Source organism: Ambystoma mexicanum, chromosome 8 (genome assembly GCF_040938575.1).
Source record: "Ambystoma mexicanum isolate Mex_15411 chromosome 8, UKY_AmexF1_1, whole genome shotgun sequence".
Classification (NCBI taxonomy): domain Eukaryota; kingdom Metazoa; phylum Chordata; class Amphibia; order Caudata; family Ambystomatidae; genus Ambystoma; species Ambystoma mexicanum.
Window position 1 is genome coordinate 782795349 of NC_090929.1, and position 27769 is coordinate 782823117.

Sequence of the window (27769 nt, forward strand, 5' to 3'; positions counted from 1 at the left end):
ATTAATCAATATTTTAGCAAAAGTATGGCTTAGGCCAGGGGACTCCGCAAAATGCTTCCGACCAGTATGGCGGAAAAAAACAATCTGAGGATCCTAGACGCGTGAGGGATCTTGGGTACAGTGGACGTCACACTAGGGATAGTATTACTGGCACGCCCTGTTTCGACGCCCATTTTCGAGTTTCGAAAAACAAACTAATACTCCGCAGCTTCCACTAGATGTCGGCCTATGCACAGCATGTGATCTAAGCAGATTCCACAAGCCTCAGAAATTTTTTTCACAGTTTGCATTATCTAAGACAGTGGTGTAACCCAAACCAATAAAGCTCCCAATTTGTTTCTTTGATGTAGTTCGGATCCTCCACATAAGGGAGCACAAGGTACACAATGTGTTGCAAATGTATGACTTACATGTTCTATTATTGCAATGAAGAATGTTGACTAACTGAGATACATGTCTTTGTTTTCTTTTTTGTATACCCTTTCTTGGGGTTTTCTATTTTTCCTTGATCAAAACAAAATGGATGATGCCAAATGTATCCTTTACTTTGTAAACTGTTTTGGGACATGTAACTTTGATATGGTAATTTGTTGGCAATTTTCCGAATGCCACCTTGGTTTGTTGTGCTGGCTTTTCTATGGTATTTTTGAATATGGATGTTTTCAATAAACAATAACCCAGCCCTCGAAGAAGACCAGAGCTCGAAAGGCATGTGGGCTGGTTTTCTTTAGGTATGTCTTTCCAAATTAGGGACACAGATTCCCTCAATCTTAGCAGACTCAAAGCCCAGGCCCTACTCTGAGGAGGATTAGGGTGCATCACAAGTAAAGAACACACTTTTAACAAACACACTAGATTTCTTTTATACCACACTAACAGGTTGTCATGTCACCGCCGCTTACCTGTGTGAGGAGGTTGGGTCATCGGGACTGGCGGGTCCCGTTTGGGCATGTGCAGGCGGCCGTGTCCTGCCTTCCGTGTATGCGCAGTGCACTTAATGCTGGAACAACGCAGGCTTGCGTTTCAAACCTCGCTTGGGTCACAGTTCCATATTAGGGCTCCGCCCACATCAGCAAACCGCGACTCAATGTGGTTTGTTTACTGATCATTGGCACGCTTTGCACTTGGTTCCTTGACCCCTTGTGTTCCTGGTCTCTGCCTGTTCCTTGGCCGCCTTGCTCCCTGCCGGTTTCCCTGTTCTACCTGGGCGGTCCATGTCCTGGGCCCCTGTTTTGGGTTCCTTTGGCGGACTTTCCTCTGTCAGACTTCTCTTGGCCTCTCTTCCTGGTTCTTTGCCCTTTTGTTCTCTCCTCATTCAGGCTCCCTTGGCATCCCATCCTAGTCCTCTGTCCCTTGTTCTCTTGCCTTCGGATCCCGGTTCCTTGGTTCTCTTCTTGGTCCTACGTCATTGCTTAGTCTCACGTCTGTTTGGGTACCTTGCCTCCAAAGACCGACATCTGCCTACAGAGGGCAGCGCTTGCCTCCAGAGACCAGTACCCTGCTTTCAGAGTTCTGTACTCTACACAGCTATCTACTGGACATCAATTGGCTTTCCCTGCCAGTGCTTGAACTGTCCCGACGTCATGCTAATCAGGGCAGCGCCATCTCGTGATGTTCGGAGCCGGTCCACCCCCAAACCATTATTCCACAGGGTGGGTGTTGGGCTGGTTCATCGCATTACCATTTCCTCGCTTCACCATTCATTAACAAAACTGGCTACCCCTGCGAGTCTATCACCAAGAAGTTCAGGTATGCAGCGCCCGTGTACTGTTTTCTTTACCAGATTGAGCCGCCTCCCCTCCCACCCAGAGATGTAGTAGTTCCAAGAACTCAGGAATGAACTACGGGCTCTTTGTTTGGAAATGTCCACTCTCCACCAAGAAAATATCACATTATGGCAGATGGTGGTTCAAGAAGCAGAAGCTACTCCACAGGTTGAGAGTGCCATGGCTCACACTTCACCTCTAAAGTATGACAGTGATCCCAGACCGGTGGCCGAATTTTGCAATCACTGTATGATCCATTTTCTCTTTAGGCCTACTCATTTCAGTCAGGACAAAGCCAAGATTGAATATACTTTGGGAAATTTGACTGGAAATGTGCTTGCTTGGACCGCTCTTTTGGTTTCAGCAAACAGTCCTATACTGAACGACTTTGCAGCATTTGAAAATATGTTTTTGGATGTCTTCAAGTCCCCTAATCTGGCCTCAGCCGCTCAGAACCAGTGGATTGACATCCGACAGGGTTCCAGCAACATTATTGCCTACATTAGTGTCTTTCGGCAACTGGCAACCGACTCGCAATGGCCAGAAGTTATCCAGAAGACCTTGTTTTGTCGGGGTCTGAGAGAGGAGTACAAGGACGAGCTATTGTATATACCAGAACCAGATACCTTACAGACTCTCGTGGACCAAGCGCTGCGTATTGACCATAGGTTGATGGAAAGAAGAGGTGAAAGGTGTCGGGTCGGGAGAAAATACCCTAGACCTCCAGCCACCACTATGGGGGTACCGAGCCCTACTGAATCTGGTCCAGAACCTATGAAATTGGGTGCTGTAAGAGGTCCCTTGACGGAGACTCAGAAGAAGCATTGAAGAAGCCTTAGTATGTGTTTGTATTGCAGTGCCGCCGGTCATTACTTGGGATCCTGTCCTTTACGTCCTCCAAGGAGGTCGGAAAACTAGCAGGCCTGTCGTGTATGGGGAAGGCAACCACAGGCCCTCCTTCTGTTCCAGTCCTTCTGAATCCTGTTTCGGTCCTCCAGCCCATGCAGCCGGTAGTCCTGTTAGTGTTGAAGATGCAGATTGCTTGGCAAGACACGTGTGTAGACACTCTGGGCCTTTCCAATTGGGGAGCTTCTGGCAACTATATTGATTCCATGTTTTGCGGCTAACAGTGGCATCCCGCTACATATCAAGGAATGTGATACTATGGTGGTAGTCATCGATAGAACTCTGTTATCCTCCGGTCCCATTCATCAACACACTGGGACCCTTCTCCTAAGGATTAACGAACATCGAGAAAGCATTTCTTTGGATGTAATCAACTCACCCTCATACCCGATAGTTTTGAGTATAACCTGGCAGTTGTACCAATATCTCTGCATCGACTGGGAAACACAGACTTTGGATTTCGCATACACGTGCAGTACCCAGGATTGCTGTTTCCCCAGAACATCCCACACTACTATGACTGCCACTCCTGTTTCCTTGGAAGACAGGTTTTTTTTTTTTAATTTTTATTTTAAACAATTTTTATTATTTTATCAACAAAAACTCCAAACGTTACAAACTAAGGACTTTCGCATGTGTACTTACACCATCATATTGCATATTAACATTTCGGTCCTCCCCCCCTCCCATCCCCTTAACTCGAGCCCCTGGTCACATATCACTGTCCTGCTTATTTCCAGGCGTGTCTACTTCAGTTATCTCTTCCGTATCATCTTCACTATGGCCGGTCTGGGAGGGTCCTATCATTGAGGCCACCAATTGTCTCCATGCTATCAGGGGTCCCACCTCCTCCCCTCCCCCCGCCTGCTGACTGCTTCGTACCAAGCTGCTGTTTCTGCCTCTGCCCATTCCATGAGGTCCGCCCATCACAACTCAATTCTAGGCCGTTGGGCTGCCTTCCAGCACATTGTAATTCTCTGTTTGGCCAGAATGTAGGCCAGGTCGCTCATCTTACTGATGTGCTCCAGGTTACGTGGTCTGGTGAAACTCCCCAACATGCATGCCCAAGCGGACTCCACCTCCAAAGTAATTCCTTTTTCCGCAAGGCGTATCTTCAGCTCTGTCCAAAACCTCCCCACCGCCAGGCAAGCCCAAAACATGTGTAACATCCCCGCTTCTTCCTCCCCGCACCGTGGGCATTTCGGTGCCGTTGGGCCTCCAAACTTGGCTATTTTGCTGGGGGTCATGTATGCCCTATGAGTGACATACATTTGAATCTGCTGAAGCCTCGCGTTTCGGGACACCTTCTTATGATACCTTTGGGCTCTGTCCCATTGCCCACCCAACATGGGTTCTCCCAATTCCTCCTCCCAGTCTCGCCTCTTTTCCCACCCTGGTCTCCAGTAGCTCATATAGACGAGATATTTCATGCCCACCCTCCGAAATATCATACATCGTCTCGATGGTTGCATCCGGTTGTTCCGTGAGCTCAGCCTCAGGCCAACTTTCTCGCACCCGTTTGATGATTATGATATAAGTAATGTGTTGGCCTTTATGCACCCCGGTGTCCTCCACTAGTCTCTGAAAGTCCAGTGCCACCCCCTCCTGCCATATTTCTCCAAGGGTCGCCAGGCCCATCGGTTCCCAGTATCTGCGGATCCCTTTTATTATTTGGGGGTCCTCCCCGCATAGCGCCACTAACGGCACCTGCAGGGAGAATGGGGTTGGGTTCCCCACTATTGGCCATGCCCGGCGCCACATTTCCCAGCCTAGCGCCAGCAGTCTCGCCATTCCCAGAACCTTTGGTTTAGGCAGCCACACTGTCTCTCTAAGGAAAAAGGGAGTAGGGTCTTTATACAATAGCCTGGCTTCTGCCGTTTCTTCTTCGGACAACCACCTTGCCACGTATTGCAGGTGTCCAGCCAAATAATACAACTCAAAGTTCGGCAGATTTATGCCCCCCCTGTCACACGAGTTTTGTAATTTTCAAAGGGCCACCCTGTTCCTGGAATTGTGCCACAAGAAGCCCCTGCACATGCTGTGGAGTTTAACAAAAAAGTGTTTGGGTATCGCGAACGGGATGTTCACGAAAAAGTGTAATAGTCTGGGAAGGACTACCATCTTAATCAAAGCCGCTCTACCCATCATGGCCAAGGGCATTCTGGATAAAAACCCCATGCTATTCTTAATGCCGTCCACTGCCTTTACTGTATTGTGTTCGTGTTCCTGCTCCGTCGAGTGATATATGTTGATTCCTAAGTACCGGAACGTCTCGGTCCGCCAAGGTATCGGCAAGACCGGTAGGTTCATGGGCAGGGTGCGTCTGTACCTCCCCAGGGGGAACATGCACGATTTCTTGGGGTTCACCGCTATGCCCGAGAGGGTGGCGTAAAGTTCCATCACCTCCAGGACATATTGTAGATTTTCTTCTGGGAAGCGGAGATATAAGAGTATATCATCGGCATACAATGATATGAGGAGCGAACCCCCCGCAGTGTGGATCCCTATCTCCCCGTATTGTTGTCTGAGGCAGATTGACAGTGGCTCCAACGCAAGGATATTCAGCAAGGGCGACCAGGGGCAGCCCTGTCTAGTGCCCCTACTGAGTTGCCATTTGTCTGAGATTGTGGCGCCCGTTTTAACCCTAGCAATTGGGGAAGCTATATAACATTTTAACGCACATCAGATATCTCGGCCCCATCCGTATTCCCTCAGAATCGCCAGCAGCCAGGGCCATCTCACCGAGTCGAAGGCCTTAGTGGCATCCAGCAAGACTATTGCCAGTTCGCCGGAGTCCTTCTCTGTTTGGTCAATAATATGGTGGAGTCTCCTGTGATTGTCAGTTATGTTCCTGCCGGGAACATAGCCCGTTTGGTCGGGGATCTATCAATTTGCCAATGACTCTCTTGAGCCTGTTGGCTAGCGCTGCTGTGAGGATTTTGCCGTCCTGATTAAGCATCGATAGGGGTCTGTCTGACCCGCAATCTGTGACTGGCTTACCCAGTTTTAAGAGCAGGATGACCACCGCCTCACGTAGGGACTCTGGTAGCCTGCCGTGCTCAAACGCCTCGTTAAGCATGACCAACAGCGGGGGGAGCACCTCTTGTTTTTAAGTTGTATAGAATTCACTGGCGACCCGTCCGAGCCCGGGGCCATGCACGTGGGCAGGTGCTGAACCACTATCTCCAGTTCTTCTAACGTAATTGGGGCATCCATGTCCTCTCGTTCCTGATCATCTAATTTGGGCAGGCCCATGTCCTCTAATGTTTCCTGAATCTCTTTATCCGTCCCTTCCCCTGCATCTCCATAAAGACGTTTATAATATCTAAGGAACCCCTAATTAACTCCCTCTTGGGTGTCCCAGCACTGGCCCTCGTCCCCTTTAATTTCCCTGATCATTGGCTGAGGCGTCTCATTTTTATATAACCAGGCCAACAGCCTACCTGGCTTGTCTCCACTCACGTGTTGCTTCTCAACATATTTCTTGTAACTCAGCTTGCATAATCTATCCCAGTGCTCACTCTGCTGGCCTGGTGTAGCAGCTTCATCCTATCCACATCCTCCTGTGAGGTGCCCCCCTTACGCATTATGTCTTGCAGCTAGCTCTCTCTGTTTCTTGCAACTCCCACTCCATGCCCCCTTGGAGCCCTCTAGATTTTGATATGGCTACTCCCCGTATTACTACTTTGAATGCCTCCCACAAGGTTCACTCCAATTGGACACTACCTGTGTTAGTGTCAAAATACTCCGTGATCGCCTCCCTGAAGTCCTCCCAGAATCCCAAGTCCTGCAGGGCCTCAGCTCTGAGCTTCCACGTCAGAATTCTAGCTCTGGGGGGCTGGTGTCGCCACTCCAGGACCAAGGGGGAGTGGTCCGAGAGCACTCTGGCCTTGTATTCTGCACCCGTCATCTCTTCCACCAGCTCTGAGGCGTCAAAGATGTAATCCAGTCTTGTGTGCAGGTTATGTGGAACCGCGTAGTGTGTGTACTGCCTATCTGTTGGGTGTAACTGTCTCCAGCCAAGTCCGACGTCTCTCAGTAGGGCCTGTAATGCTTTTGCGGCCGGAGTGGGTCCGTCTGGTTTACCATCTGATCTGTCTATTTTAGGGTTTAATGTACAGTTAAAATCCCCTCCCCATAAGATTACGCCGACCAATAGGGGGCCAATTTTGCCATACAGGGTCCTAAAGTAGGCCGCTGTATCTTGGTTAGGGGCTTATAGATTTATGATGCTCATTTCCCTATTTTCCAGCATCCCCCTCACCACTGACATTCTGCCTTCTGGGTCCCTCGTGGTCTCAAGAAGTTGGAATGGCACGTGCGGCACCACCCACGTGATGACCCCCCTCACGTAAGCTGAATATGTGGCTCCCGTGGTGCACCCTCTCCACTTTCTCTGGACCACCTCCAGCTTCTCCCTAGTGAGATGTGTTTCCTGTAGTAGTGCTAGGTCAATCTTCAGCCTTCTCAGGTACATCATTACTTTATTACGCTTCAAATAGCTGTTGAGGCCCCTCACGTTCCAGGTCACCATCCTAAGGCTACCCAACGCCATCTATGGGTTGTCCCGCCTCCCCTCCCTGTTCCTCCCTCCTGCCTGAATTGACACAAGATTGGGCTCGTTCCCTCCCCTGCCCACCTTCCAACACTGCACACAACCCCTTTCTTCCCCCCACCCTACCCAACCCCAACAAGTGCCCAGCTCCATCCCTGGATCTTAGGCTCCCCCGCTTTTGGTGCAGCCTCGGAATGCTGAATGCAGGACCCGGCGGGGTGTCACCGGTCTACCGGTGACCCGACTAATCTATTCGATGTGTGGATATGAGGGCTGGTTCAGATAGGCTCCTACGCCGTTAGCTAAGCTCCTCGTGCTCAAGGATCATGCATATAAGTTTCGCCCTCCCTAATCACACACCTCCAGCAGGCTATATCCCTTACTATATTCAAGTCCCAATGTCTTAGGCTGCGACACTATGTGCCGCAGTGCTGTGTTACTTATCTGCGCCATCTTCCTTCTGGATGCCCGATTCTTGGGGGCAGCTCTGCATGTCTAGCCATTCCATAGCGTCTTCCGAGGTTTCAAAAAACAGACTTCTGCTCTTGTGGAACACTCAGTTTCGCCAAGTAGAGCAGCATGTATTTATGACCTGCTTCACGCAGCCTCCTTTTCATGATCCTAAAGTTCATGCGTCAGCGTTGCACCTGCAGGGTGTAATCCAGGTATGCAGTTATGTGTGCTGATGCCCTTTGTATCGTTCCGCCCTTCCGGAAGTACTCAAGGATTCTCTCACGGTCGCAGTAGTTCAGGATATTAGCTATCACTGGTCTGGGAGGGGTTCCTGGTGGTGGCTTCCTCATCAGGGCCCTGTGCGCCCTTTCCACAGCAAACCCCTGGACAGCACTCCCCCAGTTATCTCCTGCAGCAACATTGATTTGATGTATTCCGTATGGTTAGGTCCCTCAGCTCCTTCAGGCAGTCCGACGATGCATATATTATTCCTTCGGGCGCGTCCCTCCGTTTCCTCCGCCCTACTTTCAAGGTTTCCCACTCGTTGTACTAGAGCATGAAGTTCAGATTTGTGAGCTGCGCATGCCGCTATGTTCGGGGCCACCTCTTTTTCTAAGTCACCTGTGCGTTCAGCCAGCGCTCCGACGTCTTGCCGAAGGAGGTTCACCTCCTCTTGTACTACCCCGACTTTGAGCTCTAGTGCAGCCTTCAGTTCGTTCATGGTGAGACCTAGTTTGGTTACCCAGGCCACTTTTAAGTCCGCAATCGCAGCGAGGATCTCCTGGTCTCTGCCCATAGTATCCATGCTCCCAGAGGGGGTTTTACCTTTGCTCCTAGCCCCTTCTGCGCCTGGTGATGCCCTGGCATATTCATCAAGCGTGGGTTGCTTGACCTTCGCTCTAGGCAGTTTGGTGGTCATCTCGGTGTATCAGGGCTACATATACAAGCCCGGCCACTTGTGGTCTCTGCCTTCACAAGATTGGACTGCTTCTGGTGCCCGGGCCCTGGTAAGCGGTATCAGGAGATCCCTTATTTGGCCAGGTATGCTCCTGGGGTGGGCTATTTCCTCACACGTAATTGTTCTAGGGCGAGTCAGTCTGCTCTGGCTGCCCAAACCACTGTTGGTTCCGTCCCATGGGCCCACACCCCAGTGCCTACAAATCTGTTTGGGTACGAGCACTGGCCCAGCGTGTGTTCGACCGAGGCCCCACCAGGTCACTGTTGCCCCCTGCGCTTAGGTAACAATTGTGGAGTTCGGCACCAGGCACGCTTCTCTGCGCCCCCCTGTACGCCTACTGCCCAGGCTAGGGGGTGTCTCCTTCTCCACTGCCTTTGTGACAACTGTGCGCTGTTCTGAATCATAAGGGGCATATTGACACTTTTAAATGTCCAGCTACTTCGTGCAGGCGCATCACCTGCACCCAGGTGCTCCAGCACTGCTCCCACCTGCCCATAGGGCTGGACTCCTCTTTGTGCGTATGCAGCTGATCCAACCTATTAATCGGCTCTAATAGACTTGCATGCTCCCAGCCGACCCGGGCGAGATTCCAGGCTGCAGTGCTCAGTTTCTCACATCACAATGTATTGTCCTGGATACAGGCCGCTTCTCGATTCTCTAGGCGGGCCTCCCCTCCCGGAGTGCGTCGTTTGTAGTGTGCTCTCCGGGGCTTGTGATAACGGAGACAATGTTGCGATCCGAACAGGCCCGGCTTCTTCGTTGTCCACGCACAGCGCACCTCGCCACGGTTGGACCCCACTCGATTCCCGCAGGCACACGGCTCCCCAACTCCCAGAATCACAGCTCCGTTCCGCAGGAACAGCCGCGGGCCCCCAGTCCAGGTGACCAACACTCTCCGCGTACCTCCGGCACAGTCCACACTCGGGCCCGTCTCCCCTTTGTTCGTTGGCCGTTCAGGTGGCGGCCATTTTCCCTTTATGTGCCGCAGACTGTAACGCTCACCTGGTATCCACGGGGACGTCACTCAGCCTGTTCTGACCTCTTACGACCTCGAACCCTTCCCTGGAGGTTATTCGACTGGAGACTGGGCCTGAAACACAGGATTGCTAGAGTTGAACTCCCTATTGTCTCTGGGCTTGAACCCCTTCTTCCCGGGGGTCCAACCCTTCCCTTTGATCCACAGCTCACCTTGTTTTCTTGGATAGTGTGCTCTCCGTTCTGCCTTCAGCGCAGGGGCGCGTTGATTGATGCGGGCTTGTTGCTGCCTAGTTACTTCATTGGCAAGAGTCCGACAGGTAAGTATAATGAGTCTTTTGAACAGTTCTCTAGCTTTGTTCCTTTCCTTCCTTAGATGATGGCCGGCATCCGGGGATGGTGGCGTGCTGCTGAGATGAGTAGCGCTGGAGGTGAGTGAGGGCGCGAGGCGCGATGCATCCCTTTCATATTTGCATTGAACTGAGTTATTTTTCTGTGTCTTTTAGGTGCTGCAACGTTTTCAGCGTGGATGCCGGTTATGAAGAACAAATGCGGTGGGTAAGCGCAGTGTGCGGTGCCTCTAGATGTTTCCACGTTAACCTGGAGTGTCTTTTCCCTCTTGCAGATGGCTGAGAAGTTCGGAGACAGAGTTCCCCCAGAGCGGCTGGGATTCAGGTAAGCGTTTGAAGCTTGTACAGTATTTAAAAATAAGCGAAGATTTGCAGAATGCTTACTAATGCCTTTTTTCTGTTCTTTTCCCTTTTCCTTAGGAAGCGACGTGCCGGGATGGGAATGACACCGCCGAAGATGCCTGCAGAACAGAAGGAGCGATGACCGATGGGCAGAAGCGCCGCAAGGTAAGGCTGTTCCTAACGGTGTTCTTGTTCTTGCAGGAGCTGAGCGCAGAAGAAAGATGCAGGCCTACTGGAGACCGATCCGAACACGGTGAGTGTCACGCTGCAGGTGCAGAAAACGCAAAGCAAGCATGTTTCTCAGCCTGGGTGTGGCTTAAATAGTCTCTGGGTATCCCAGGTGCCTCTGGGCTGAACCACACCCAAAAGAGTAGACGGCACATGCAGTTCTGGGAACCAAAATATGTGGGGGCATCCATCTTGTCCCCATCAATGCACTACAAGTCCAATCCCCAATGTTATCCTATGGGAGTCAGTGAGTCTGGTGCCACTAGCGCCAAGTCTGACTCCAAGTGGGTCTTTGGAGGGATGGAGAGGCCCTTAAGGGCCATGTAGGTGATTGTGGCCTGGCTCCAGCCTGACATCTTGGAGGGCTGGGGACATGAGGGGCAGGAATCATGACACAGACCCACGCGTTCCGAAGCAGGCTCTAGTGTCTCTTCCATGCAGACAGTCCACGTGTTAGCTTCCCAGGATATGCGCCGCTGCTTCCCCTGCACGGCCGTCTCTTTCGTGGCCTGGATCTTGCGAATATAGCACGATTAACACAGGATGTTGTTCGGATCAGCCGGAGCCCTGGTCGGACATTTCCTCTTACATGGCTTCTTAGCCACGCACCCCCCCTTGGAAGACAGGTTGACTCATCTTTGTTCCTTACTCACTGTACCTCAGGACTATTCAGAGTTTCACAGTGTATTTGCTGAACCAGAGGATTTCCCTCTACCTCCTCACAGACATTTTAACTGTGCCATCGATCTGTTGTCCGATGCAGTGATTCCTCGTAGGAAGGTGTATTCACTATCTCCATCAGAAAAAGAGGTTTTGCAAGAGTACATTGAGGACTGCCTCAAGAAAGGATACAACATACCCTCCAAATTTCCGGCAAGCTTTGCACTGTTTTTTGTGCAAAAAAAAAAAGGAAGGGACTTTGCGTCATTACTCAAAAGGACAGATACCCTTTACCTTTAATTCGCAACATTGTGAAATCCCTTAATGCTGCTCGTGTTTTTACCAAGCTGGATCTCAGGTGTGCCTATCACCTGGTACGGATCAAGGAAGGGGATGCGTGGAAGAAGTCCTTTAAGACACCATCTGGGCATTACTAATACTGGTTAATGCCATTCGGCCTGTGTAATGCCCCAGTCGTCTTCCAACATTTCATGGATGACATCTTTTCCAATCTGATTAGGGTGAGCGTTTGGGTATATTTTGATGATATCCTTATCTTTTCCACAAACCTGGAAGAACACATACAGCATGTCAAGGAAGTGCTACAAAGATTGTCTCTCAACCCAACTGTTCACCAAGACAGAGAAGTGTTTTTTCCATTAAGAAAGAATGGAGTTCTTGGGGTATGTGCTTAGCAGTACAGGTGTTCTCATGAATCCAGCCAAAGTGCAAGCAATTCGGAACTGGAAACACTACTTGATCCGAAATCTCTTCAACGGTTTTTGGGTTTTGCCAATTTCTATCCTAGCTTTATACCTCATTTCTCGCATTTGGCAGTGGTTTTGTCCCGCTTGACCAGTATCAAGATACCTTTCCTTTGGGATTCCCAGGCTGATGCTACCTAATGACAAGATACCGTTTATGGTTGAGGTGGATGCATCTGATTTCGCCATTGGAGAAGTACTTCTACAAAAGGATCCAGGTTCTGGAATTGAACACCCCAATGCATATTATTCTCGCAAACTATCCTCGAGTGAACGGAATAACTCAGTTCTTGAAAAAGAACTCCAGGCCATAAAAGCGGCGTTTAAAGAGTGGAGACATCACCTGCTGGGAGGGAGGTTTCCTGTATAAGTATGCACCGATCATAGGAATTTGCAGTAGCTACGTTCTCTACAGTGCCGCATCGCTTGACAGGCTTGTTGGGCCTTCCACTTTTCTCATTACCATTTTATTATAACCTTTATACCCAGTGCTCAGAATCTAAAGACCGACACACTGTCTCAATCCTGTTGAAAGAGGCGATATGGACGTCCCGCTCATCGCTCTGAAACATTTCTTGCTTGCCCTCTCTCCCCACCTATGGTCTATCGTGGAAGACACCTTGTCTGATCTGGCCAGATCAGGACTGTTGGGTCGGCCTCACGTGAGTGAACGCAACGGATTGGTGTTCTTTCAGAATCAATTATGCATTCCTTCTGCCAACCTTCAGACTGCGATTCTGCCTGGCTTTCATGATTCCAAGATTAGTGGATACTGTGGAGTGAAGGCCACCCAGGAATTGATTGTCAGACAATTCTGGTGGCCAGGATGGGCCAGTCAAGTGAAAGAATAGGTGGAGTCCTGTCCCGTTTGTGCTCAAACCAAGATTCTGAGGAAAAGACCCCTGGGTCTGCTACAACCCAGAGAGGTGCCACCCCATCCCTGGCATACCATTGCCACTGATTTCATTGTCCACCTCCCACCATCTGAAGGACACACTTGCATCATGGTAATTGTGGACTGTTTCACTAAGATGGCTCACTTTGTCCCATTCCCAAGGATTCCTACTACTCTCCATAGGACTCGCAGATTTCTTCATGAAGCGTAACGTCTCCATGGATGATACCAGAGAAAATATTGTCTGATCGCGGCTCCCAGTTTATCTGGTCTTTTTGGAACCAGTTGTGTACCAATCTTTGCATTCATTGAGCACTGAGTGTGGGGCCATCACCTAATTTACTTGGGGAATCCAGACGTGGACCCCTTGCTCTCTAATCTTAGAGATGCCCAGCTCCACCCTACTAATGAGGTCCAACCAGACCGAAACACGTGTCTGGGGTTGCTGTCGGTACTCTTGTTCAGAGGAGAATTGCCTAGCATTTCGGTGCTAGACTGCCCCTGGGCAGGACAAAGACTGATATGTTTGGGATATTCTCCTCTGTTAAAGATAGTGAGCTAAAGAATTAGGGTAAGGCTCTCTTAACCGGGACTAATGTCCGGCAGAGAGACTCCCAGGACCCCACTTGTTTTTTGCTATTGTGAAAGAGTCCAAAGAAACAGTTCCTGGAGTTCTGGTTGAGTTCAAGACACAAAAGCCCTTGGTAACAAAGAGAGGATACAGAGAAAAAGATACATGTTAAAAAGGCCTTGCTGCTAGCGCCAGAGTTGTGATAGCTATACCCTCGGTCCGAAAAGGCAGACATTTTCAGAGGTCCTCACTGTGCACATTGTTTGGCGACCACCATCGGTTCCTGCAGAGACTGCTGCTGTAGGGAGCCCATGGCCCATGGGAAGGATGATTATTCAGTTGCACTCAAGTCAAGGGTCCAAAGCCAGGGGAGCTTAAAGACAAAGAAGCTTGGTAGGTGGTAGTTGGCAATGCAGCGTTCCCGGCATCCTCAGGCTTATGATTTGGCTTCTGAGGTTAGGGTCGACATTAGGAGACACACGGAAGTATGATTATTTAGGATTTGGCTGCAAAGTCGCAACAGAGAAGGGCCAGCCATGGATGGTGTACAGGAGGCAGAACCAGGGAGCTTGCCTCATGTCCTTGGATGAAGAAACTCAGTTCCAAATGCTGCGGATAGTCTTCAGGGTCAAGGTAGCAAAGGGCTCTCACTTCAAGACCCGATAATACAGGGCATGTTAGGAGCTTCAAGAAGACGAGGCCTTAAAGCAGGAGATGTGCTCCAGATCAGGGGCAAGGCGCGCCAAAGTCTATTCTTTCTTGTCATCTTGGAGAGGCAGCACTTCGCAGTTAGATTTGGTCGAGTATCAAAGAATGCTGGTGCAGAGCTTCAGCCCTTCCTCGAGCAGGGAGCTTTTGAGATTCAGCATTGGACAAAGCAAGTTGGAAAGTGGTCTCCTTTTATCCCCCTCTGGAGGCCGTAAATAAACAGCATGAATCACACACCAAGCATTACAAAAACAGAAGGGTCATACGCCAATGACTGGTCATCCCTCCAAGCACACCCAGACATTTAGGCAGGGCTTGCATTCACAAAGGAAGTTAATCCATGTAATGCCAGACAGGCGTCTACCAGTCAGAACTGGTTTCAGGATGACTACAGCCCCTCCATGCTGGACTTCAGGCATCCGCGAATGGACACACACAGACACAGAGCCACACATGGGACATTTTATTAAATGAAAAGAGCGGTTGAAAAGGTACCCTGCCAGGTGAAATGGTTTCCACCAAGTCCTAGCCCTATGATGAATAGAAAGGAGGGGTTCCCTCTCTGAGATACTATGGCGTACCCCTGCCTTTTGAGTCTTACAGACTCTTAAGGCAGAGCACAAAAACAAAGCCAGTCTCAATCATGCTTTGCAGAAATCCTGGCTGGGAGGACTAATAAAATCGGAAAGTCATGAAACCTAGCAACGTGAAGGGGTCCCACAAAGATCCACAAAAAAACTCCAAAAATGGAATTCTGCTCCAACAGTAGCTGACAATGAGGTGGGCATGACCCTTCTTCTGCTCTTATTCCATTATACAGATTCAGCCTAGATTCAGTAAAAACAGGGTTACAGAAGGAGGTTGGGAGGGCAGCAGAGAGGAAAGCATTTTAAACTATTTTAATACGTTACATTTACCAAGGTTTTCAAATATACAGTTTCAAACTTAAGGGCACAGCTTTGAAGAGAAAAAAAAAAGTCTTTGAAAACTTTAGATCGGAAAACCAAAGAACTATAAATCCTGTACATTGCTGGGTCAGGCAGTATGTAGATCTGGATGTAGCTGAGTGTTTTCCATTTCGTTGCTGGCAGAGTTTAAACAAATTAATGCACAGTAATTCTATGACAAGACAGGAGGCTCGCATTATGCTTTTCTTTCTTTAATACTGCCATAATAGCATTTAAAAAAACATGACTTTTTAAACTTTAGCATTTGTGCTTTTCTGTTACAACAAAGAAATAGCCAAACTGAGGTTTTAAAAGTCCAACTAAAGTGATCCTTCCTTCAAGATGACTATAAAACTAAAACTCCCATGATGCCTATGGGGTGTTGTAGTCCTGATCCTAACTCCTGCTCCAATCAGCTCATAGGTCAATCTATAAGAACCTTGCCCCCCAGGTCCCTTCCCTTTTTCTTTTTTGCTGCCAAAGATAAGAAGTACCTCACATTATCTCTCTTTAGAATATTTGTGTGCGTATGTTCATAATCCGCAGCGTATATAGAACGCTTATATATATATATGAGTGTGTCCTTCATTGACATTAGAGCGTGTATATATATATATATATATATATATATGGTAATATTTACAATTGAAGAGAATATAGTAAGTAATCCGTGTCGCTCGGACTTTCTGAATATTATTTCACTCGTCGTCGTTTCGCGGCGTTGCATTGTTCAGGTTCCGAGGAGGCGGGGCCGGCGCTGCGAGCGAACGCGCTCGCCTCAGGCACCCGGCCCCGCTCCTGGAGGTTCCGCACCGACGAACAAGTCGGGCGGTAGGACCCAGGGGAACAGAAGGAAAGTTCAGTCTCCCAGCATTCCCTCGGGGCCTTTCCGCGCGCGCAAGTGATTTCTTTGCATTCGCAGCGAACAGTGAGGAAACAACGACCTAATACCGGCAAAAAAAAAAAACTCGTATTTCACCGGAGTGCTATTTAGGGGACAGCTAGAGCAAGAAGTTCGGATACTTCTTTTCAGGCTCTGTGGAAGCAGCCCTGCACAACCCCGCAATACACATCTCTGTGGAACAGGGGCCTAGCTGCTGCTGTTCCCTGCTGACAGCCCAGAAGTTGGTATTACCAACACTAGAGATGGCACAATCCAACAGCCCCGGTGCTCCACCTTCCACTTCTCCGGAGTGGTCTGAGGAAGAGTGGGGAGAGAGCCCGTACCAACAGGACGCAGATCTCTCACAGAGTTTTAAGATGGTATTCGGTGATTCATTATCGAAAGCGGTATCGCAAGGTGTGCAGCCTATTGCGCAGAGGCTTGAAGTTCTAGAAGCCATGATTCAAGAACAGCAAGCCCAGCTTGCCAATAAGAGGAAAGCAGAAGAGTCAGTTGATCAGCTGTCAGCCAGACATCCCGCTGAAGGGATTGAACATAAGGGGCGGAAAGCAGCTCGGAAAACTAAACATATTTTGACCCCCCGAGCAATCTTGATAGGGAGGATGAGGCTCCCCAAAGACCAGACGACCCTGTCGCTAGGCTGAAAAGAGCCTTCCTGGAAAAGAAGAAGCAAAGCCAGGATAGACCCCCTACCCCAGGGGTGAACAATCTAGGGGACGATGATGAAGGCTATATGCCAGAGGACGAAGGTGGAGACGACGTTGACTCCGCGCAACATGCAGAGGAGATAGACAGTACCACCTATATGTTTGACCCAGAAGCGATCAGGCACCCAAAATCTTCAGATTGGGTCCCGTCGCCCAGAGTAGCAGCCTATATGGCGCAGCATATTAGGAAACCTCTGGACAGGGAGGTAAGGTCCAGGATGCGGTCAGAATGCCCTCGACCAGAGTTGCCATTCAAACTGGCGGAGACACCGGAGCTTGACTCCAAGATGGTCACTTTTGTGACGAAAACAGCGCGAGATATCCGGAAAGGAATAGACAGGGCCTGGCGAGGGTGCCAAGATAAGCTTCTGGACATTCCAGGTCCCTTAGCTAAGATAATGGACCTGGCGGAAAAAGCCAAGGACACAGGAACACCAGTAAACGCTTCGGCTCTGGCGAACTGGGCGCAAAGAGCTGTCTGTCTCATGGGCAACGCTAACTGCGCTATGTCTTTGGAACGTAGGAAAGGTGTTCTTCTGAAAATAGACAATAAACTAAGTGACTTGGCCTCGTATGAGGCTGGTGAAGGAGCTAGAGGTCTATTGTTTGGCGAAGCCTTTGCGAAGGAAATGTCGCAATTTGTAGGCACGTATTCCGCGCTGGAAAGGGCGCAAAGCGCGATCAAGAAGATATTCCCTGGTCGAGTTTTTTCCGGGACTGGACGTTACAGGGGTCGTACGTCCGGTCGCGTCAATTATTCCCGTAGACCCCAAGGGCCGCGCGCCCAATACTGGGAAGGGAAGCAACAGGACACCTTCTTCCCGTCTAGAGCCAAGTTCCCCAGAGGCCATAGAGGAAGAGGCTCTCACAGACAACCCAATGCCTCAGGAGGCGAGTGTAATAAGCGTGAAAGTAGGTGGGAGAACCCTTCAATTTCTGAGCGCATGGCAGGCGTTATCGCGCGATGCATGGGTATTACAGGCAGTAGCGGGATTACAGCTAGAGTTCATACAGGACCCCATTCAGGGCTCAGAACCCCGTCCCATCCAGATGTCCCGGGGAGAAGAAGAGTTGTTACACAGAGAGTTGCTCAGCCTAGCAGACAAGAATGCAATAGAAAAAGATACGCAGGGGGGACCAGGATTCCTCAGCAATATGTTTCTAGTTCACCGAGGGGACAAAACTCGTCCGGTGATAAATTTAAAAAGTTTGAACGAATGGGTTGTTTACAACCATTTCAAGATGGAGGGCATCCATTTACTGCAAGACCTCCTCCGAACAGGCGACTGGTTAGCGAGATTAGATCTCAAAGACGCTTACCTCACGATTCCGATAGCCCAGGATCATCGGAGATATCTACGGTTCCGCTGGGGCGGGGAAATATGGCGGTTCACATGTCTCCCGTTCGGCCAAGCATCAGCGCCTTGGGCCTTCACCAAAATCATGAGGCCCGTAGCAGCGGCTATTCGGGAAAGAGGAATTTGTATTATCGTCTACCTGGACGACATTCTAGTTCTAGGGTCAGACAAAACCTCGCTATCCAAGAACGTGCAATGGATATTCACGCTCTTGTCATCTCTGGGCTTCTTAGTGAACTTGGACAAATCCCAGCTGGTACCTGTGCAAAATATAGAGTTCCTAGGGTTCAACATAGACACAATCAAAGCTACACTCGAGCTTCCACACCACAAAGTAAGAGCGATAAAGAAGGAGATCGGAGTACTGATAGCAAAGGAGATGATCTCTCTTCGAGCTCTAGCGAGAGTAGTAGGCCTCCTAGCAGCCTCGATTCAAGCGATTTTTCCAGCCCCACTGCATTATCGAGCATTACAGAGGCTCAAGATAAAGCATCTACAGGGAGGACTCGGTTATCACCAGCTGATAACCCTGGATCAGGAAGCGCTTCCGGAGCTTCAGTGGTGGCTTCTCAACAGGGAAGCCTGGAAGGGCAGAGCGATTTTCAGAGACATTCCAGACATCATTATAGAATCAGACGCAAGCAGATCCGGATGGGGGGCGAGATGCGAAAACGTAGAGACAGGGGGAAAATGGTCAGGACAAGAGTTACAACAACACATAAACTGTCTCGAGCTACTAGCGGGATCGTTCGCAGTGCGTGCCTTTACGAAGGACAAAGTGCAATGCTGCGTGCTGCTGAAGATGGACAACATCTCGGCAGTGCGTTACATAAACAAACTGGGAGGAACGAGATCCCGCATGCTGGCAGAGTTAGCAAAAGATTTCTGGCATTATTGCCTGCAGAATCAGATAACGGTTACAGCAGAATACCTACCAGGGAATCTGAACGAAGTAGCAGACTGGAACTCACGATATATGGTGGATTCCAGCGATTGGAGACTGCATTCCAGGGTGTTCAGAGCGTTAACAGACCTTTGGGGCCCAGTACACATAGATCTGTTTGCGTCCAGACTGAACGCTCAGACAGACATATTTCAGTTGGAGGATAGACCTGGGTGCAGCTGGCACAGACGCGTTTCTCCAATCATGGAAAGGGGCGCTTCATTATGCCTTCCCTCCGTTTCTGATGATCACGAGGACTCTAGCGAAGGTACGCAGAGAGCAAGCAGACCCAATAGTGGTGCTCCCTATCTGGAAATCTCAGCCATGGTTTCCAGTAGTGATGGAACTTTCTACGGATTTTCCGAGGATTGTTCCGCACCAGCCGGACCTTCTATTCGACCCGACCGGGAGAGCGCATCCGCTAATCTTAGCGGGCACTCTACGACTAATGGCCTGCAGGGTTTCAGGAGAAAATGGGAATTGCCTGGCATTTCGCGACTCGCTGCAGACTGTATCAGAAATTCGTGGGCGCCTTCCACCATTAAGAGCTATAACGCCGCATGGAACAGTTGGGTGCACTGGTGTGCAGAGCAGAGCGTGGATCCCGTTTCTGCCCCTGTAGTGCAACTGCTAAACTTCTTAACAATGAGATATTACGGTCCGCAATATCAGCAGGGCACGATCAAGTAGAGGGTAACGCCATTGGCGAACACCCCACGGTGCTGCGACTCCTGAGAGGTATGAAATTGAAAAAAGCCTCCACAACCAAGATACACAACCCTGTGAGATGTTAAAGAGGTCTTCCGACTTTTCCTGGAATGGCCAGATAACGGTAATTTATCCCGATCCCAGCTGTCATGCAAGCTAGCAATGTTATTGTGTCTTACGGCATGCCGAAGAGTATCGGACTTTAAGGCATTAGAAATAGATAGGAAAATATTCTATTCCGAAGGAGTGGCCTTTACAATAACCAAGCGAACAAAATCAGATTCACGTGTTCTCATACCCCTTTTTTACGGGAAACAAAAAATTATGTGTAGCGCAATGTATCAAAGATTACGAGACCGTCACAGTGCAGTACAGACCGCTAGGTGTTACACAGCTGCTAATAGCGCGTAGGAAGCCTTATCATGCAGTTGCGACAGCGGCAATAGCTAGATGGGTGTGCAAGGTCATGCAGTGGGCAGGAATTGACTTATCCCAGTTTGGTGCACATTCTGCGAGGGGCGCTATGGCTTCTAGAGCTTTCTCCGCCGGAGTGCCACTCCAAGACATAATGAAAGCAGCAGATTGATCATCTGAATCGACCTTTAAGACATTTTATTTTAAACCTGTATCCGATATACCTGATAGAGTGGTAGCGAGCTTTGAATAAGCATAATGCGAGCCTCCTGTCTTGTCATAGAATAAAGATTGCCCACGCTAACAGCTCAGGAAGTCTTCATTCTATTAAAGACGAGGAGGCGAGCATTATATCCCACCCGAAGTGTAGACAACTGTTGAACTAATGTAAGATTTATTTAAGATGTTCAACTTGTCGTGATACCCACCCTCATAATTGGTTCTCCGTTTTTCCCTAGGAGACGACCAGAAAGCAGCATGATCACGAGCACTGAGTCTTCAGAGCAGAGTCAAGTTATTCGCCCAGGAGTTGCAAAGAGTTACAGTTCATGGACCTGGGACACAGTTAGATTGGAAATCCTGAGTTAATTGTTCATAAGACTGTTGAGTTCGTTACCGGAGAGTTGGACCGCAAAAGAAAGAGGAAGGGACCTGGGGGGGCAAGGTTCTTATAGACTGACCTATGAGCTGATTGGAGCAGGAGTTAGGGTCAGGACTAAAACACCCCATAGCCATCATGGGAGTTTTAGTTTTATAGTCATCTTGAAGGAAGGATCACTTTAGTTGGACTTTTAAAACCTCAGTTTGGCTATTTCTTTGTTGTAACAGAAAAGCACAAATGCTAAAGTTTAAAAAGTCATGTTTTTTGAAATGCTATTATGGCAGTATTAAAGAAAGAAAAGCATAATGCTCGCTTCCTCGTCTTTAATAGAATGAAGACTTCCTGAGCTGTTAGCGTGGGCAATCTTTATTGGGGCTCCTTCGTGGTGGAGATTTACACCTTCAAGACAAGCCTTTTGCATTTTCTAGGGTTGTAAAAATGTTTACAGAAATAATGAAAATCATCAACTTCATGAGCATTCAGCTGCCTCCCAGCACTTTTGTGGCTTGCTTGAAGCTATTACTTTACATGCAATCTTCCATAATGTAATTAGTAGACTTAAAGCCTCTCTCGCTCACCCACATCGCTTTACAACTGCTGGACCAAGAACAAGCCCTAGTGTTCAGACTTTCAGCATAAGGTTTTGGTATGTGGTAGGAGCAACAAAACTACAGAAACCTTGTGAGCAATGGCCCAGTTTTACCAACCACTGCACTACATTAAACTGTCAAATGATTATAAGCGTCCATACCAAACATTTTAACAGCAATTCAGATTTCCTACAATTTGCACCAAGGAAACACCTTCACCCTATTTCTGTAATATGTTTTAAAGTAAGATCACTCATCTATTATCAGACACTGTGCACCTTTCTTCCTCGCATCAAGTCTACATTTTAACCCTCCTATGGCCATCTTTACCTATTCACTCATGTAAAACCTTGAAAGAAACTCTATACAGATAACATTGAATCTGTGTTTCTAAACTTTAGCTAAACCACAGCATTCTACGACCAACAGCTCAGGCAATTCTTCTTGAGACTAACATTAGAACTCACGCAGCAGCTAGCAGGCTCTTAATGCAGGAGATACTTGCATCACAGGAAAGATTGAAAAGGTAGACCGCACAAACAGCCGCCCTCTTTATAGATTTGTGAATGCATTGTAGCAAGTGAGTATGTCTTGATGGAACAGTCTCGTCTATGTATTGCTGACTTTTTCAAATATTGTGTGACTAATGGTCATATGCAGAAGGTGTTTATAATAACGTATGGCGTTTAGATGACATGCTTTTGTTGTAATTATATAGTGCTTGCTATTCTGTCATACAAAGAGCGCAAGCCGGAGCCTTCAGACCTGATAAAGGTGAAAATGGCATGTAAACATAAGAATAACAATTACAAATCAGACTAAGTAAGCCAAATTGGAACGCTCACCTTCCCTGTAACTGATTCGCCATCATAAAACAAAAAATGTTTCTCTAGTTTTCCTTCTTCCGTTTTAATTTCTGCCATTTTTCTTGTTTCTGCATCATTGAGAACTATTTCAATTTCACAAATAGGACCAAATAGACCACCGAGAAAACTCTGAAAAAAAAAAGACAAGCAAACTTTACAGAATTCTAAACTTGAATAGTCCAGGAAAAAGGCATATGTGGGGAAAAAGAGTAATAGGATTGGTGAACAAGACCGTTCAATACATATTTTCATACATCTCTATGTGGCAGATTCCTCCCTTGGTATTCTACAGTAACATCAGATGTAGGTAAGAGAAATGCACATGCTTCGATTATTCAGAGTACCATTAAATTAGAGAAAAGTCCCAACATATTTTACAGTACTATGAGAGTTACGTTTTACATAAAAAGTAAAATTAGAAACAGTTTGTTACATTGTATGCAACCATTTCAATTAATGTAATAATTGTGGGCTGGCGAGTGTGGTATGTGTAAGAACAGAGGAGAGGAAAACTTTACACACCTTATGGCAACACTGCTTTCTCTGCATAGTCTTCATCTTCAAAATAAATAAGCCATTTGGCTGCAATCTGAGAACATTTTGCACAGTCTCAAAGAGCTTTAGGTGCCACCGTTTTTAGATGAATGATACAGGGATCAAAATTAAGATTTGATGCGCGAAAGTTAAAACAACTTACTGGTATATGGCATCACACAGTATGCAGAAGCTACCCTGGAGAACCAGGGGCTGGTAAATGGCGCGCCACAAATCTAACTTGCACATGAGATACACATTTTATATTTGTGTCCATTATATGTTGCTTTACGCATTAAATATTTCTTAGATGTGCCCTTTATTCTCCTTATAACCAACCCCAACCATACATATATAATGTCACTTAGACCTGTTTGTATAGTGCCATTTAGCCTAGGATTCAAAAGTAGCTCTGTTGCCGTCAAGCTACTGTAATAGGCAACTAGGGAGAGCTAATCGTTCCCAACAATTTTGAACCATATTGGTTAGATATCCTTTTGTATACATCTTTATGAAAGTGCTGGCATTCATTGTTTGTTATTTGATAGATTAGATGTGTCATGCGTTAAGTACATCTACACCTTTAAGCTATGCAAAATAGCACTCAAATAATAAAAACAGACATATTCAAGGCTACTGCAGACTTGTTGGCCGGCATGCTATGTTATGAGCCTTTCATACTGTGCTAGATCACCACCATAGTGGTCTCAGAGTGCCTGGCTTGTCAGGGAAGTAGGTACATTGTGTTCTCACCAGGGAAGACGAGACCTTAGTTTGAGGAGAGAGGATGTGTCAAGATCAGAAAGGGGGGACAGGAAACCTTCCAAAAAGTTCCAGACAGAAGGGGTGATTCAGCCTGGAAGATGTAGATTTGTGAGGGTGTCTCTGTGTCTGCATATCAGCATCTGTAGGAAGGTGATGTCTATGTTTTTGTGGTGTGTTATGTTAGACATAGGGGATGGACAAGAAAACATGACTCAAGGATATTTATCAACAGAATCCTGATTCCAGGGATGAGCCCCAGTTAATGGCATGAGAGGCTGAAGATCCATAGATCACCGTTCTCTGTGCTGAGACCAGGTAGTGCCTAGGTCCCAAGATTTGGTAAAAGCGGCCTGTTGGCGAGGGAGACGCAACATGGCGAACTGGGGGAAGAGGCACAGAGGTGGGAGAGGGCTGTGTCCCACTAGGAGTGTAGCGGAAGACAGCGGAAATCCTGAGGCGGAAGTGGTGAAGGGAGCAAAGGAAGAAGACTCCTCCCGATGATTAGCCCCGGTGGAGAAGAGCCGCGCTGCCGCAGCGGCAATGAGGAAGACAGCCAGGCCGACAGCACAGCATAAAGTCATCCCTCCAGACTACACACCCTGGAGACCCGTGACCGGGGCCGGGATAATCGCACATAGCCCTGGTAAACAGATAGGGCAGAAATGATGTGACTGTGCGGCTCGCTGCGAGGAAGGAGGGAGGTCTGCTGTTGCTATGCACAGCGCCCACCGCCATACACCGGAGCAGGTGATTGCAAAGGATATGAAATGGCGCCTGACTTGCGTGTCTGGGGTGCCGGAGCCCCTGGGTGCAAGACACATAAGCTCAGCAAAAAACTGTGCGGGGTGGCCCCCCGCCAAAGGCCAGGGCTTATGAGGGGAGCACAACCCTGGTAGCCTGATGGGGCAGGAGGAGAAGAGGAACACGCAGGAAGAGAGGAGAAGCACAGAGGTCCTGAGGCGATCCAGCAGCGCAACCCCTGCTAGTAAACATATTGCAGAGACTGGGAAGATAGTGAGCTGCCAATGTCCTTGATGCGAGGAGTGAGCGTCCAGCAGCCAGGAGACCCAAAAAAGTAGGTGGAGGGACTGAAGAAAGTGTAAAGCTGGGTGAAGGCTGCTTGAAATAGTGTCCAGTACTGAGAGGGTGCCACGGGGTTCAGGCGCGGAGCTGAGTGGGAAACTAAGCGGAACGGGAAGCCCCTGCAGGGCATTGCCGGACGGACACCAGAGTAGGCAGAGGATCCTGCACCGAAAGATTGGAGTACGCAAATCGGAGGGGAGGAGGAGCACTCCCGCAGTCGACTGACTGAACTTGTGAGTCACTGGGGACAACGGAGTGTAGACCCACAGCCGATCAGAAGACCAGCCTTGAACAGATGCCATCACGCAAGTCAGTTTGTGGCAAAGCCCTGAATCTTTTTGGGCCGCAAGTCAGCAGCAACCAAAGAAAATGGAGCCGTGGATACACCGGCGGGAGCAGTTGGTGGCTGCGCGGTACAAAGAAACTGCTCCCATGGACGTGCACAAGGGATGACCAAAGACAACCTATAGGAATGCCTACTGACCTTGAAGAGGAATATACCCAGTCTGCCTGAGCAGAAATGCAATCTGGCACTGAGGGAATACAGAAATCAATTGCGGAGCCCTCCAGAGACACAAAGCAATTAAATAGTAGATTTGGAGACACCGAGACATCAGTGCAGTCACTACAGGAGGATGTGATACACCTCCAGGGGAAGCTTGCAATTGCTAAGCGTTGATAACAACCACTGAAGACTTAGAAAAACAAGATATTAAGGGCTAACCTCTGGATTAGGGCAACAGCGGAAGTAGTGGAAGGCAAAGATCTGAGAAGCGGGTCCAGCAAGTGTTTCAAGCAGCGTTCCCAGAGGTTGCGATTGGGGGCATTGTCCTGGATCGTGTTCATAGAATAGGCCTGCTCAGAAGTGGTCAAAGAGATATCATCATGAAGTGCCACTCCTACACGACCAATGAGGAGATCCTTGGAACTTCTAGAGGACTGGGCACAATCAAATTTCAGAGGCAATCACTGCTGATATTCCACAACATAGCAGCACTAAGCCATCAAAATCTTTTCACAAGATCATGGAGAAATTGCAAAAAGATGGGATTCCCTATGAATGGACTTTTCCCTTTGGTCTGCTCTTCAGCTGGAAAGGAAGAGAAACGAAGTTTACGTCTCTGAAAGAAGCAGCACAGATAGTAGGGCTACAACTTTCAGACGATTCCATTCGACATGGTAGCAGACCACATGGGCCGGTGGAGGAGGAATGTCAACAGCCACCTAGTTGAGATTGAGGTCATGTATAAAATCTGGTTAAAGTAAAAGATGGGTCAGCTCTCCCGGGCTACAGTTGGGAGGGTGTTAATACTGGTCTAAAAAAAAAAAAATTGTGATACAGGGGCTTTGTTTGCCCAGGCCTCCTTCCCAAGCCTCGATGTGTGTGAAGAGGGGTTTGGGGGTAAGGATCAAGGCTAGTGGTCCCTGCGGAGGATCGGGGGGGGTTTGATCTGTTTGGGAAGAGAGGTTAAGGTTTTGGGGTTAACACTGTATGCACACCTGCCCTCTACTAACACTCGGATAGTCGGTGGACGCATTATATTGATCTCCGGTCAGAGTGTGGGGGTATTGCCTTGGGGCCGGGTGGGTCTCCCTCCAGATAGTTCTCTACCTTCCTTATGGGTAATCATTCAACGTTCTCTCATACAATGTGAGGGGTCTTAACACCCCGTAGAAAAGGGGGAGGTTGCTGTTGGGACTTAGACGACAAGCAGTGGATGTTGCATGCCTCCAGGACACGCACCTAAAGAGGGAAAGATTGGTGCAGATTAAAGTCTAAAATGATAATAGGGAAGTCCACTTTGAGGTGGTTAACGATAAGGCTGATAAAAAGGAGCGGCTTATTTTCATGGCAGGTTGGTGCAATGGTGCCTTGTCATTGGCGTCAGTACATAGCCCCAATAATGCGCAAAAATAGTTGTGTTGCGCTGTACTGTGGGAGTTCATGGCCTTCTCTTTTAGACTTGTGGTCCTTGCGGGGGATCTCAATATGACATTGAACCCTAATTGGGATGGGTCCAGGCGATCGTATATGGGTATGACCCAGCCTTCTGAGCCCTTGCTGTCCGACAGGCGGTATATAAACCCTGGTATAAAGGGCTTTTCCTTTTACTCACATGCTGGTAAGATTTATTCCAGAATTGATTATATTAATGTTGAGTGGGGGTGGGGGGTAATTCTCTCGGAGATGAAAGCAGCAGATTATAGGTGCCTTTACCTTCTCTGACCATGCACCAGTGTTTCTCTCTTGGACTTTACGACTTAAGGAAATTAAGCCAAGGCCATGGAGGCTGAACTCAGCACACTTCTGCAGGACCTGGTGCGCCAGGGAGAGATCGTAGAGGATATAGCGTGCTACTTTAGGGAGGACCCACTGGGAGAGACACGGGAGGGACTGAGGCTGGATACTATTAAAGTGTTTCTGCGGGGGGTAATGATTGCAAAAGGGGTCAGCCTGAATCGGATTAGAAAGGAAGAACTGGTACAACTACTGGCCCAAGTGAAAGACCAGCAGGAAAAATAGTATCAAGCCTCTGGCTAAAGTAAAGTTTATCGAGATCTGCAGTCGGTGCGCTCCCAGATTAATACTATAGAAGGGAATAGGGTGAAGCTCTCCTTATTGAAAATTAAACAGCATTACTATGAAAATGTGAATGAAGCAGGTAAGTTGCTAGCTTGGAAGCCCAAGACTAGGATTGTCAGGCAGAGCATTGTTGTGTTTGAAGTGTCCGAGAGGGGGAGAGGGGCTCCTGGAATGTGAAAAAAGAGGCATTTGATTATTATTATAGGGAGCTGTATTAATCAGACTCCCCTACAAAAGGGGAGATTGAATCATTTCTAGCATCTGCACTTTACCCACAGCCTCCGAGTCACCTACCCGATACATTATGAAGGACAAAATATTGCAGGCTATTGGCTCATTAAAGATTAATACATCTCCAGGAATAGATGCGTTTCTCCCAGCCATACAGATGAACAAGTTAATTACCAAACTGGTAACGTTCTTTCGACTGTATGTTCCTCCAAAGTATTCCTCATCTATGACATGTAATGTCCACAGCTGTGCTGCTTCAGATATTTTTTCGGCAGAGGGCGCCCTTGCGTGGATGGTGTCGGGTTGATGTCTCGGGAGGGCCTCCATCGTGGGCGACATCTTCGGATGTTATAAGTAGCACACATGGTGCCCGTAGCCTCAGTTCATGTTTTTCCCCCTCACA

General features: G+C 48.4%; 1 protein-coding gene across 2 annotated transcripts in view; it reads right to left on the minus strand.

Moving 5' to 3' along the window:
* VPS26A (VPS26 retromer complex component A) overlaps positions 1 to 27769 on the minus strand; it is a 1053575-nt gene that overhangs the window by 880306 nt on the left and 145500 nt on the right. For both annotated transcript variants that reach the window (XM_069610610.1, XM_069610609.1), the window contains exon 2: positions 22149 to 22298. In XM_069610610.1, coding sequence (XP_069466711.1) covers positions 22149 to 22298 — 150 coding nt within the window. The remainder of the gene's footprint in view (positions 1 to 22148; positions 22299 to 27769) is intronic.